The following is a 12,007-nucleotide window of genomic DNA, read 5'->3' on the forward strand; positions in this document are numbered from 1 at the left end:
GCTAAATAAACCAGCACCACACGGAAATTTTCCATGTGGGCATTGTAAATATTGTACTTTTATATTAAAAAAGAAATCATTCCAATTAGGAGGTAATGTTATTAATGTAAATCAATTTATTTCATGTAAATCGCAATTTGTAGTGTATTGCATAGTATGTCCTTGTGGACAATACTATATTGGACAAACTAAAAGAAATTTAAACACAAGGTTCAGAGAACATATTTACTCATTAAAATCTAAAATAGGAGCAACACATCTTATTACACATATAGAAGAAAAACACGAAGGAAAGTTTGAATGCATGAAATTCGCAGGAATAGAACATATCCCGCTACAACCGCAAGGTGTGGACAGGCACCTTAAATTAATCCAAAGCGAAGCCAGATGGATAATTAAATTAAAGGCATTGGGCCCAATGGGATTTAACGATCGGAACGATCTTAGTTCTTTTCTATAAATTATAATATATGGTCCAGTAGTTAACAATAAGTATCCATGATAATAGGATTTATACTGTCCTCTCTGTTTTTAACTTTTATTGTATTCCTATGAGGTATTTTATATTGGTGATGGGTTCACTCCTCCCCTTCCCGTCTTTCCCAATATATATACCTGAAAAGTATTCCAGAGAACCAGGAACCGGAAGAAGCGTGGATAACGTGAAACGGTGCTGTTGTTCCTGACAGCCGCTCCCAGTCTCCTTGCCAGGAGCAGCTCCCCCTCCCTGCACCCGGGTGTTTTTGATATTGTTTCTTATGGAACTCTGAAGACGCTAATAAAGCATATCCAATTTTCTACGGCATGGTGAGTGCGGACATCATTTCCTTCTTCTATTGAGATTTTATCAGGACTGTTACCTGTGTATGTCCAGCACCTTATCCAGCCACACCTGGGAATACTGATTAGATGTTTGCATAGTGGTTTTTCAGCAGTGCCCACCCACTCCTCTCTTACTACTATTCATTTACAAATCTGTTTAACTTACTGGCACCAGTTGATATATAAAAAAATTCCACTGGAGTACCCCTTTAAGGGGATTGTACAGGATTAAAAAAGCTGGAATTATAACTCCCCTTTTTGTTTCTGGTATTGCAGCATCACAGCAAGTAAGGCTGAGCTGCAATACCATATATAACCAGTGGACAGGTGTGGTGTGCTGTTCCTCAGGTTGTGTACATGTGACTGATCTGTTATCTTACTTCTGTAATGTTCTGGTCCATTGCCCCAGAGGTCAGGAGCGGAGGACATCAGTTTGTGTGCGGTATAGCCCATAGTTATAGATATGACCTGACATTCTACGTTCTCTATCGCACATTTCTGCCCAGTTTAATCACCTCCTTCCGATGACGTTCGCAACTTGTTCTTCACACTTCTGTTTCCGACCACAGACAATTCAATCTCTTCCTGGGGCATCTCAGCGATTTTCTCCATAAACACCTTTTCCAGTTCTTGAGCCATTAAGACAATATCATCCCCGGGCTGCAAAATATATCGGGAAACTAAAATCAGAAAAATACAGGAAAATAAAATCTGACATTCCATATGGTCAATGTCCTATTCTGCTGCCCTAAAAACTCGCAAGGACGTATGCCCAGAAAATCCACAGATTACAGCAGCCGGCAAGTGGATGAAATTGTACATACGTTCACAAGCAAGGAGCAAGAGCGGCGGCACCACTGCGGACCTATCTGAACTCATAGGACAAAAACTGCTGACTGACCCAGTTCCCGATGAGGGGTGCGGAGATATAGATTCTGTGCAGCATACACTCGTAAGAACAAAAGAACTGCACTCACCAGTCCAGGGAACGAAAGCAGCTTTATTCTGGAAAATGCAGGTAAGATTCTTTACCGTGTGGGGTCAGGATAGCGGGCGAGTGGAACACAGCTGTGGGGCATGTGCAAAGGGCAACAAATCATTTCACGCCATAGGTGATGCTTGATCCGGCCTCCTAGAGGCCGGATGAAGCGTCACCTATGACGTGAAATGATTCATGCCCTCTCCTAGAGGCCGGATGAAGCGTCACCTATGACGTGAAAACTTCTCGTTGCCCTCTCCTAGTGGCCGGATGAAGCGTCACCTATGACATGAAACGATTCGTTGCCCTCTCCTAGAAGCCGGATGAAGTGGCACCTATGATGTGAAATGATTCGTTGACCTCTCCTAGTGGCTTGATGAAGCATCACCTATGACATGAAACAATTCGTTGCTCTCTCCTAGAGGCCGGATGAAGCGTCACCTATGATGTGAAACAATTCGTTGCCCTCTCCTAGAGGCCGGATGAAGAGTCACCAATGATGTGAAATGATTCGTTGCCCTCTCCTAGAGGCCGGATGAAGCGTTACCTATGACATGAAACGATTCGTTGCCCTCTCCTAGTGGCCGGATGAAGCGTCACCTATGACATGAAAAAAGGTTCGTTGTCCTCTCCTAGAAGCTGGATGAAGCGTCACCTATGATGTGAAATGATTCGTTGCCCTCTCCTAGTGGCCGGATGAAGCATCACCTATGACATGAAACGATTCGTTGCCCTCTCCTAGAGGCCGGATGAAGCGTCACCTATAATGTGAAATGATTCGTTGCCCTCTCCTAGAGGCCGGATGAAGAGTCACCTATAATGTGAAATGATTCGTTGCCCTCTCCTAGAGGCCGGATGAAGAGTCACCAATGACATGAAACGATTCGTTGCCCTCTCCTAGAGGCTGGATGAAGCGTCACCTATGACATTAAACGATTCGTTGCCCTCTCCTAGAGGCTGGATGAAGCGTCACCTATGACATGAAACGATTCGTTGCCCTCTCCTAGAGGTCGGATGAAGCGTCACCTATGACGTGAAACTATTCGTAGCCCTCTCCTAGAGGCCGGATGAAGCGTCACCTATGATGTTAAACGATTCATTGCCCTCTCCTAGAGGCCGGATAAAGCGTCACCTATGATGTGAAACGATTCGTTGCCCTTTGCACACTCCCCACATCCGTGTTCCACTTGCCTGCTATCCTGACCCCACGCTGTATGGAATCTTACCCTCATGATGTTTGAAGCCGTGCATTTTCCAGAATAAAGCTGCTTTCGTTCCCTGGACTGGTGAGTGCGGTTCTTTTGTCCTTTCGAGTGTATGCTGAAATTGTATATATTTTCCAGCATAACTTCGAAATATCTGAGATATTACAAAAACTTTGTATAAATGTTACTTATATGTCAACCAACAATATAGTAAAGTTAAATTAACCCTAACCCACCCCTTTATGCAAATTATTATTATTTTTTAAATCTCTGAAGTCCCATGCAAGTCTATTGGACCTCAGGTACATCTTCTGATCGTGTTACTCTTGGGCTGCAGAGATTGCCCAGGACTTTTATATACCCTGCCGACTGTCCAGAAGAGGTGCAGAGAATGGTAAGTGCAGGGAATAGGTTAGGAGGTCGGGATATGAGGATGAGATATGAGGACAGGAGTGGTCTTGTTGCTTTTCCTCTCCTTCAAGGTTTAGGTAGGAAGAGCTGGCAACGTCAGGTACTCAACTAGTAATTAAACAAAAAAGCTACAAAAACTATGATCACATAACTTTACAGCCACGTTTTTGCTCAACCAATGAGCATTCCATAAAGTCATGTGACTTTAGCAAGCCTCGTTTTGGAAAACTCTGCGAGGTTTTTCGAAAGTCATGTGACTTTTCAGCCTCGTTTCCGCAGTCAAATGTTGCTGCCAGGCTGTGATCTGAATTTAGTGCTGCACCAATTAGGCATCGTGCGCAGCACATGAAGCTGCTCCATGGTGGCTAAAGGAAGATCACGTGTTACAAGCGATAAGAACAAGACAGCAACAGGGATGGGAAAAAAAACACACAGAAAAAAAGCACAAGTAATGAAGGAAGGCAAGCCAGGGGTGGACAACAAAAGGGAGTAGGAAAGGCCAAAGATGAAAAAAGGGAGGACACAAAAGAAAACAAAAAAGCACACAGGAAAGATGGGAAATATAGTTTCACCTAGCCCACAAACAGGAAGGAAGGGAAAGGAAAACAAAAGACTAATGCTGAGTCAACTGAGGTAAAAAAAAAAAAGCACAAAAAGGGAAAAAAGGTGACAAAACGAACAGTAAGAGCAGCTACAATACACACAACCATTAAAGCAAAATAATAAGAGCAGGGAAGCACCCCTTTAAAGTGGCACTCCAGCATTTGAATCCCCCCTATCCAGAAATCACCTATCCATAAGGGATGTGTATGATTACGTGAGGTCCTAGCTGTTGGCACGCTCTCCATGCATTCTCAATATCAGCCCTGGAGATACCTGTTCAGCTTTTCTGTATCTTCACCGCTCCCATAGAGAATGCATGTGGAGTGATCTGGCCCTGCGTTTTACGCAGTAGGGAGATTTCGGACCCCTTTCTGGAAATTGCAGGGTGTCCTGAACATGGTCATACCACTTTTATTCCTAGTAATGGATATTCTTTGAGCAATTATCATTAAGATGTTTTTTCCATATCGGTTTACTGACCATGGTTTTTGTCCCTTGATGATCAAGGCAAGCGGATCTTCTGGGTGAAACGTGCAGGGACTTTTGGCCTTGTCCAATCCATCTGTATTAAATTCATACTGTTCTGTACACTTCGCCCAAAAATCAGGTAATTGTTACAAGTTTCTGTATCTCTGGGTATTATGTGCTGGTCTTGACCCATTGTTTACTTTTTATATATTTTGGCGGCCCGTCTCGTATCATGGTTTTTAATGTCTAAATATAAAGTAACTTCTAAGTAATATGTGACAGTGATCTTGTTATCAATCCTGGGGTAGGACGCTCAGACACTGGTGGGGACCTGTTACCTGTTTACTTTCAGCTGTTTCTATATCTGCAGGGGGGAAAAAATCTTAAAATCTGAATAATTTAGTGTAGATTTGCTACTGCAGTTTTCCCGGCATATTTCTGCTAAAATTTTCTGTGGAAAATCCACTCTGTGAACGCGACCTACCACAAGCTTTAATATGTTTCTTCTCCAGGGGCACAAAGACTTTACCTTATTATAAACATAACAATTGGTGAACATGGTGTTGAAGTCCTGCATGCAGTCCAGGGCCCTTGGGTAGTAGTTATACTCCAGTCTCTTCCGGATTGTACTCAAGTCCATTGGATTCTTTATAATTTGGTAATAATCCTGCAAAGAAAAAAAAGTCACAAAACATAATGATCTGTCCCGATACCTGGTGCCGGTTCATCAAATATTTTTATTGATTGGAAGTTAATGGATAATACAAAAAATTACATAATCAGACAATTTATTACACAGCATTAAATTCAAGTTATCAATTAAGTAAGAAACAGCAAAAGGGGGCAAAACCAAGTATTAAGTCTGCATTAGACTTTAAATAACCTGTGCATAAAACAATTAAACTTTGAGAATGAATATATATATATATATATATATATTGGTTTTTTTTTTTTCATTCAGAGAGAAATGCTTCTTTCTCCTCATATCAGGCTCCTTCCCTGCCTCCTTGCAAACTAATTTTTCACCCATAAAAAGATTGATCAACTCACTGAGGGATCAGGTTACCTCTACCCATAGAAGTCTATGGGGAGGGAAAGGGGGGAATCTGCAAAGTGAGACAGAGGGAGTAAGACACAGAGAAGCTGCTAAAAGCTGCTATGTTACTGTCTCTCCAGTGTTGGATCACAGCTTACACTGATCAGTACTTCTCTAATGTCTTCCATGCCACTGCTTCTGAGGGTGTGCTATGGAGATATAGAGGAGCAGGATCCTCTCTTCTGAGGGTGTACTATAGAGATTTAGAGGAGCAGGATCCTCTCTTCTGAGGGTATACTATAGAGATTTAGAGGAGCAGGATCCTCTCTTCTGAGGGTCTACTATATAGATATAGGGGAGCAGGATCCTCTCTTCTGAGGATGTACTATAGAGATATAGAGGAGCAGGATCCTCTCTTCTGAGGATGTACTATAGAGATATAGAGGAGCAGGATCCTCTCTTCTGAGGGTGTACTATAGAGATATAGAGGAGCAGGATCCTCTCTTCTGAGGGTCTACTATATAGATATAGAGGAGCAGGATCCTCTCTTCTGAGGGTGTACTATAGAGATATAGGGGAGCAGGATACTCTCTTCTGAGGGTGTACTATAGAGATATAGAGGAGCAGGATCCTCTCTTCTGAGGGTGTACTATAGAGATATAGAGGAGCAGGATCATCTCTTCTGAGGGTGTTTACATCTGAAATGGCCAAAATCTGTCATTCCTGCCAACTATTCTTATGAAGATCTCAGGGAACGGAGAAAAATACAGCTGGTGTAGGACAAATTATGAATATTTAATTCATATCTAATCTATACAAGCAAGAGAAAACTTACCTTAACTAGGAAAACGTCTTTGACTGGTGTAAAACAAGCCTGCTATACAACAGGGACAATGGGTATTCCTAGAAGGCATTTACTGCATAGCCAAAGGGTATGCTGCAACTGTCTGGTCAATGGATATTCCACATGCTGAACCATGACCCAACAGAAGAGCGTCACATGTGGCCAAGTCTCTTATTCTTACAAACATTATAAGCCAGCTCCTACAGCTACTTGGGGTCACTTTAACCCTTTTCCCTGATAGACAATGCACCCCCCCCAAACATACCATTGGCTTAATACATTTCCTATTAACAGGTCACAAACACTTTGGTACCAAAGTCCTTGTATGAATGGTAACGGATCCCCACAATATTGACTTGAATGAGGAGCTGTCTGAACAGAAATCGACCTCGCTGTCAAACCTAATCCATGTACTTTATTGTATACAGATTTTGCCTGTCACGCAAAAACCTATGAAAAACAGATGTGCACGAGCCATACAGATCCCTGATGAAAGCCGGCAAAGTGAAGGACATTATTGAATTATCTGCAGGCAGCAATAATAGCAAACCGTGACCGAAAGTCTGGAATATGAAGAGATAATTCACTGGGTTCAGAAAAGTGACGTCCTAGTGGAAATATGGTCTCTACTGTTTAAAACCATATGTAAAGAATGTCCCATCTGTACAGGCCTCTACTGTCCATTACTTCCTAAAGCTTTAATATACAGATGGAGCTGCCATTGGGGAGAGGTATAAGTGCTCCGAAGCTTACCTTCACATTAGGGAGGACCTCAGCCCGGCCTTAACTAGAGAACATATTCCCCAGACCACCCTCTAATGCTAAACAAAAACTGGATAATTGTAATTTGTACCAAAATATTTTGAAAGCAGAAACCCACCATGTCATCTCCAGACATGACTATTACAGAACGGTTTAATACCATCTTATGTAGCTCATACAGTGGGGCAAAAAAGTATTTAGTCAGCCACCAATTGTACAAGTTCTCCTATTGTAATCATGAGATGCTGTAATTGTCATCATAGGTTATAACCTCAACTATGAGAGACAGAATGAGAAAAAAATCCATAAAATCACATTGTCTGATTTTTAAAGAATTTATTTGCAAATTATGGTGGAAGATAAGTATTTGGTCAATAACAAAAGTTCATCTCAATACTTTGTTATATCCCTTTGTTGGCAATGACAGAGGTCAAACGTTTTCTGTAAGTCTTCACAAGGTTGTCACACACTGTTGCTGGTATTTTGGCCCATTCCTTCATGCAGATCTCCTCTAGAGCAGTGATGTTTTGGGGCTGTCGCTGGGCAACACGGACTTTCAACTCCCTCCAAAGGTTTTCTATGGGGTTGAGACCTGGAGACTGGTAGGCCACTCCAGGACCTTGAAATGCTTCTTACAAAGCCACTCCTTCGTTGCCTGGGCGGTGTGTTTGGGATCATTGTCATGCCGAAAGACCCAGCCACATTTCATGTTCAATGCCCTTGTTGATGGAAGGAGGTTTTCACTCAAAATCTCACGATACATGGCCCCATTCATTCTTTTCTTTACACGGATCAGTCATCCTGGTCCCTTAGCAGAAAAACAGCCCAAAGCATGATGTTTCCACCCCCACGCTTCACAGTAGGTATGGTTTTCTTTGAATGCAACTCAGAATTCTTTCTCCTCTAAACACGACTAGTTGAGTTTTTACCAAATAGTTCTACTTTGGTTTCATCTGACCATATGACATTCTCCCAATCCTCTTCTGGATCATCCAAATGCTCTCTAGCAATCTTCAGACGGGCCTGGACATGTACTGGCTTAACCCCTTAAGGACGCAGGACGTAAATGTACGTCCTGGTGAGGTGGTACTTAACGCACCAGGACGTACATTTACGTCCTAAGCATAACCGCGGGCATCGGAGCGATGCCCGTGTCATGCGCGGCTGATCCCGGCTGCTGATCGCAGCCAGGGACCCGCCGGCAATGGCCGACGCCCGCGATCTCGCGGGCGTCCGCCATTAACCCCTCAGGTGCCGGGATCAATACAGATCCCAGCATCTGCAGCAGTTCGCGATTAAAATGAACGATCGGATCGCCCGCAGCGCTGCTGCGGGGATCCGATCATTCATAACGCCGCACGGAGGTCCCCTCACCTTCCTCCGTGCGGCTCCCGGCGTCTCCTGCTCTGGTCTGTGATCGAGCAGACCAGAGCAGGAGATGACCGATAATACTGATCTGTTCTATGTCCTATACATAGAACAGATCAGTATTAGCAATCATGGTATTGCTATGAATAGTCCCCTATGGGGACTATTCAAGTGTAAAAAAAAATGTAAAAAAATGTAAAAGTAAAAAAAAAGTGAAAAATCCCCTCCCCCAATAAAAAAGTAAAACGTCCGTTTTTTCCTATTTTACCCCCAAAAAGCGTAAAAAACATTTTTTATAGACATATTTGGTATCGCCGCGTGCGTAAATGTCCGAACTATTAAAATAAAATGTTAATGATCCCGTACGGTGAAAGGCGTGAACGAAAAAAAATTAAAAAAGTCCAAAATTCCTACTTTTTTAATACATTTTATTAAAAAAAAATTATAAAAAATGTATTAAAAGTTTTTTATATACAAATGTGGTATCAAAAAAAAGTACAGATCATGGCGCAAAAAATGAGCCCCCATACCGCCACTTATACGGAAAAATAAAAAGTTATAGGTCATCAAAATAAAGGGATTATAAACGTACTAATTTGGTTAAAAAGTTTGTGATTTTTTTTAAGCGCAACAATAATATAAAAGTATATAATAATGGGTATCATTTTAATCGTATTGACCCTCAGAATAAAGAACACATGTCATTTTTACCAGAAATTGTACGGCGTGAAAACAAAACCTTCCAAAATTAGCAAAATTGCGTTTTTCGTTTTAATTTCCCCACAAAAATAGTGTTTTTTGGTTGCGCCATACATTTTATGATATAATGAGTGATGTCATTACAAAGGACAACTGGTCGCGCAAAAAACAAGCCCTCATACTAGTCTGTGGATGAAAATATAAAAGAGTTATGATTTTTAGAAGGCGAAGAGGAAAAAATGAAAACGTAAAAATTAAATTGTCTGAGTCCTTAAGGCCAAAATGGGCTGAGTCCTTAAGGGGTTAAGCAGGGGAACACGTCTGGCACAGCATGATTTGAGTTCCTGGCGGCATAGTGTGTTACTGATGTTTAGGGGCAGAGTTCCCCTTTTAACAACCTTCTGTGTTAGTGTGAGGTACTGGCTGGTAGTGCAGGGGATGCTGATATAATGCCTTCAATTAATTGACAAAGTGACGCTGCTGGTCTGTGACTCGCTAAATGTGGCAAGAGCCATACGCTTCTCCCAGCCATATATAAGGGGGTGGACTTTGACACCATAATATTTAAAAAAAAACTTCTTTATCTATGCCATACACTGCTTCTCGGCCTTTTGGCTAAGATCAAGTGTAGTATCTGTTCTTATCAGTTTCATGCTGGTGGGGATGGGTGCTGCATGGTAGGGAGCAGGTGTACCGGGGCGTTTACTTTGGTGCCACCTCTGTGCAGGTCATTCACTAGGTCCCCCTGTGTGGTTCTGGGATTTTTGATCACGTTTATGTGATCATTTTGAAACCACGGGTGAGATCTTGCGTGGAGCCCCAGATCGAGGGAAATTATCAGTGGTCTTGTATGTCTTCCATTTTCTAATAATTGCCCCCACAGTTGATTTCTTCACACCAAGCTGCTTGCCTATTGCAGATTCAGTCTTCCACGCCTGGTGCAGGTCTACAATTTTGTTTCTGGTGTCCTTTGACAGCTTTTTGGTCTTGGCCATAGTGGAGTTTGGAGTGTGACTGTTTGAGGTTGTGGACAGGTGTCTTTTATACTGATAAGTTCAAACCAGAGCCATTAATACAGGTAACGAGTGGAGGACAAAGGAGACTCTTAAAGAAGAAGTTACAAGTCTGTGAGAGGCAGAAATCTTGCTTGTTTTTAAGTAACCAAATACTTATTTCCCACCATAATTTGCAAATAAATTCTTTAAAAATCAGACAATGTGATTTTATGGATTTTTTTTTCTCATTCTGTCTCTCATAGTTGAGATTATAACCTATGATGAAAATTACAGCCTCTCATCTTTTTAAGTGGGAGAACTTGCACAATTGGTGGCTGACAATATTTGTTTCCCTACTGTATATATCTTTTATACATATGCACGATAGATATATATATATATATATATATATATATATATATATATATATATATATATATATATATATTATATATATATATATATACACACACACACACACTCCACCCCTAGACATCTTATCCCCTATTCAAAAGGATAGGGGATAAGATGTCTGATCGTAGAGGTCCGGCCGCTGGTAATCCTGCAATCTCGCCTGCAGCACCCCTATCATCTGGTTCATGGAGCGACCTTCGCTCAGAGACTGATGACTGGCAATGCAGGGGGCAATGCAAGTCTATGGGAGGGGCGTGGTGGCCATTACGCCCCCTCCCATAGACTTGCATTGAGGGGGCGGAGCGTGATGTCATGAGGGAGCGAGGGCATGACATCACGATCCTCCAGCCCCGCATCGCCAGTCATCAGGCATGGAGCAAAGCTTGCTCCGTGCACCAGATGAGGGGTGCTTTCAGGAGAAATCGCAGAGGTTCCCAGCGGTGGGACCCCCGCAATCAGATATCTTATCCCTTATCCTTTGGATAGGGGATAAGATGTTTAGGGGCAGAGTTCCCCTTTTAACAACCCTCTGTGTTAGTGTAAGGTACTGGCTGGTAGTGCGGGGGATTCTGATCAATATAATGCCTTCCATGCCCGGATCCGTCCATCTGTTCGTCCGTTATCTTCATTTTCAATATATGCAAATCATCTTCTAACTGGCACGGGCGGGGTTACTGCCTTCATCTGGCACTGTGACATCTGCATCACTCGTCCACAGCACTGCCCGGCTTCTGCATATTCATGCCCTCCCTCCGCATTTCCCTCTCCTCCCCGCTCTCTATGTGACTCCACTGCGCACGTGCCGACTTCCTGTGTACACCCGTAAGCGGCTTCACAGCAGCTTCATTCCAGCGGATCTGCAGTAAGGGTGTAGTAAGTACAGGTGCAGAAAAATGGGGGGGGGGGGGGGGTCCCAGCAGTCAGACCCCCAGCAATCTATAACTTATCCCCTATCCTTCAGTTAGGGGATACGTTATTTTCCGCTACAGTATTAATTGACAAAGTGACGCTGCTGGTCTGTGATTCGCTAAAGGTGGCAAGACCCATACGCTTCTCCTAGCTATATATAAGGGGGTGGACTTTGACACCATAATATATAAAAAAAAAAAACTTCTTTATCTATGCCATACACTGCTTCTCGGCCTTTTGGCTAAGATCAGGTGTAGTATCTGTTCTTATCAGTTTCATGCTGGTGGGGATGGGTGCTGCATGGTAGGGAGCAGGTGTAACGGGGCGTTCCAGGGCTGGTTCTGAGGAATCAGCTCGACGGCTGCCCTGATATGACCTGTTTCCTCCAGGTCTCGCCATGAGGCTGAGAGGGTCTAGAGCCGAGGTACTTTAGTGCCTCGAGGAGTGGTGACCCCGAGGTGCCGAAACTCACTGGGAGGATGGACTCACGGA

The 12,007-nt window shown here is 42.9% G+C and overlaps 1 protein-coding gene and 2 pseudogenes across 2 annotated transcripts in view; 2 read left to right on the forward strand and 1 right to left on the reverse strand.

The window, feature by feature from the left end:
* The window catches only part of BRDT (bromodomain testis associated), a 166,875-nt gene that overhangs the window by 137,809 nt on the left and 17,059 nt on the right, over positions 1–12,007 (reverse strand). For both annotated transcript variants that reach the window (XM_056523157.1, XM_056523156.1), the window contains exons 3-4: positions 5,018–5,155; positions 1,338–1,482 (exon numbers count right to left, since the gene is read on the reverse strand). In XM_056523157.1, coding sequence (XP_056379132.1) covers positions 1,338–1,482; positions 5,018–5,155 — 283 coding nt within the window. The remainder of the gene's footprint in view (positions 1–1,337; positions 1,483–5,017; positions 5,156–12,007) is intronic.
* LOC130277854 (U2 spliceosomal RNA) lies at positions 9,793–9,919 on the forward strand (annotated as a pseudogene).
* On the forward strand, positions 11,737–11,948 carry LOC130277865 (U2 spliceosomal RNA; annotated as a pseudogene).

The sequence above is a fragment of the Hyla sarda genome, chromosome 6 (assembly GCF_029499605.1).
Source record: "Hyla sarda isolate aHylSar1 chromosome 6, aHylSar1.hap1, whole genome shotgun sequence".
Classification (NCBI taxonomy): domain Eukaryota; kingdom Metazoa; phylum Chordata; class Amphibia; order Anura; family Hylidae; genus Hyla; species Hyla sarda.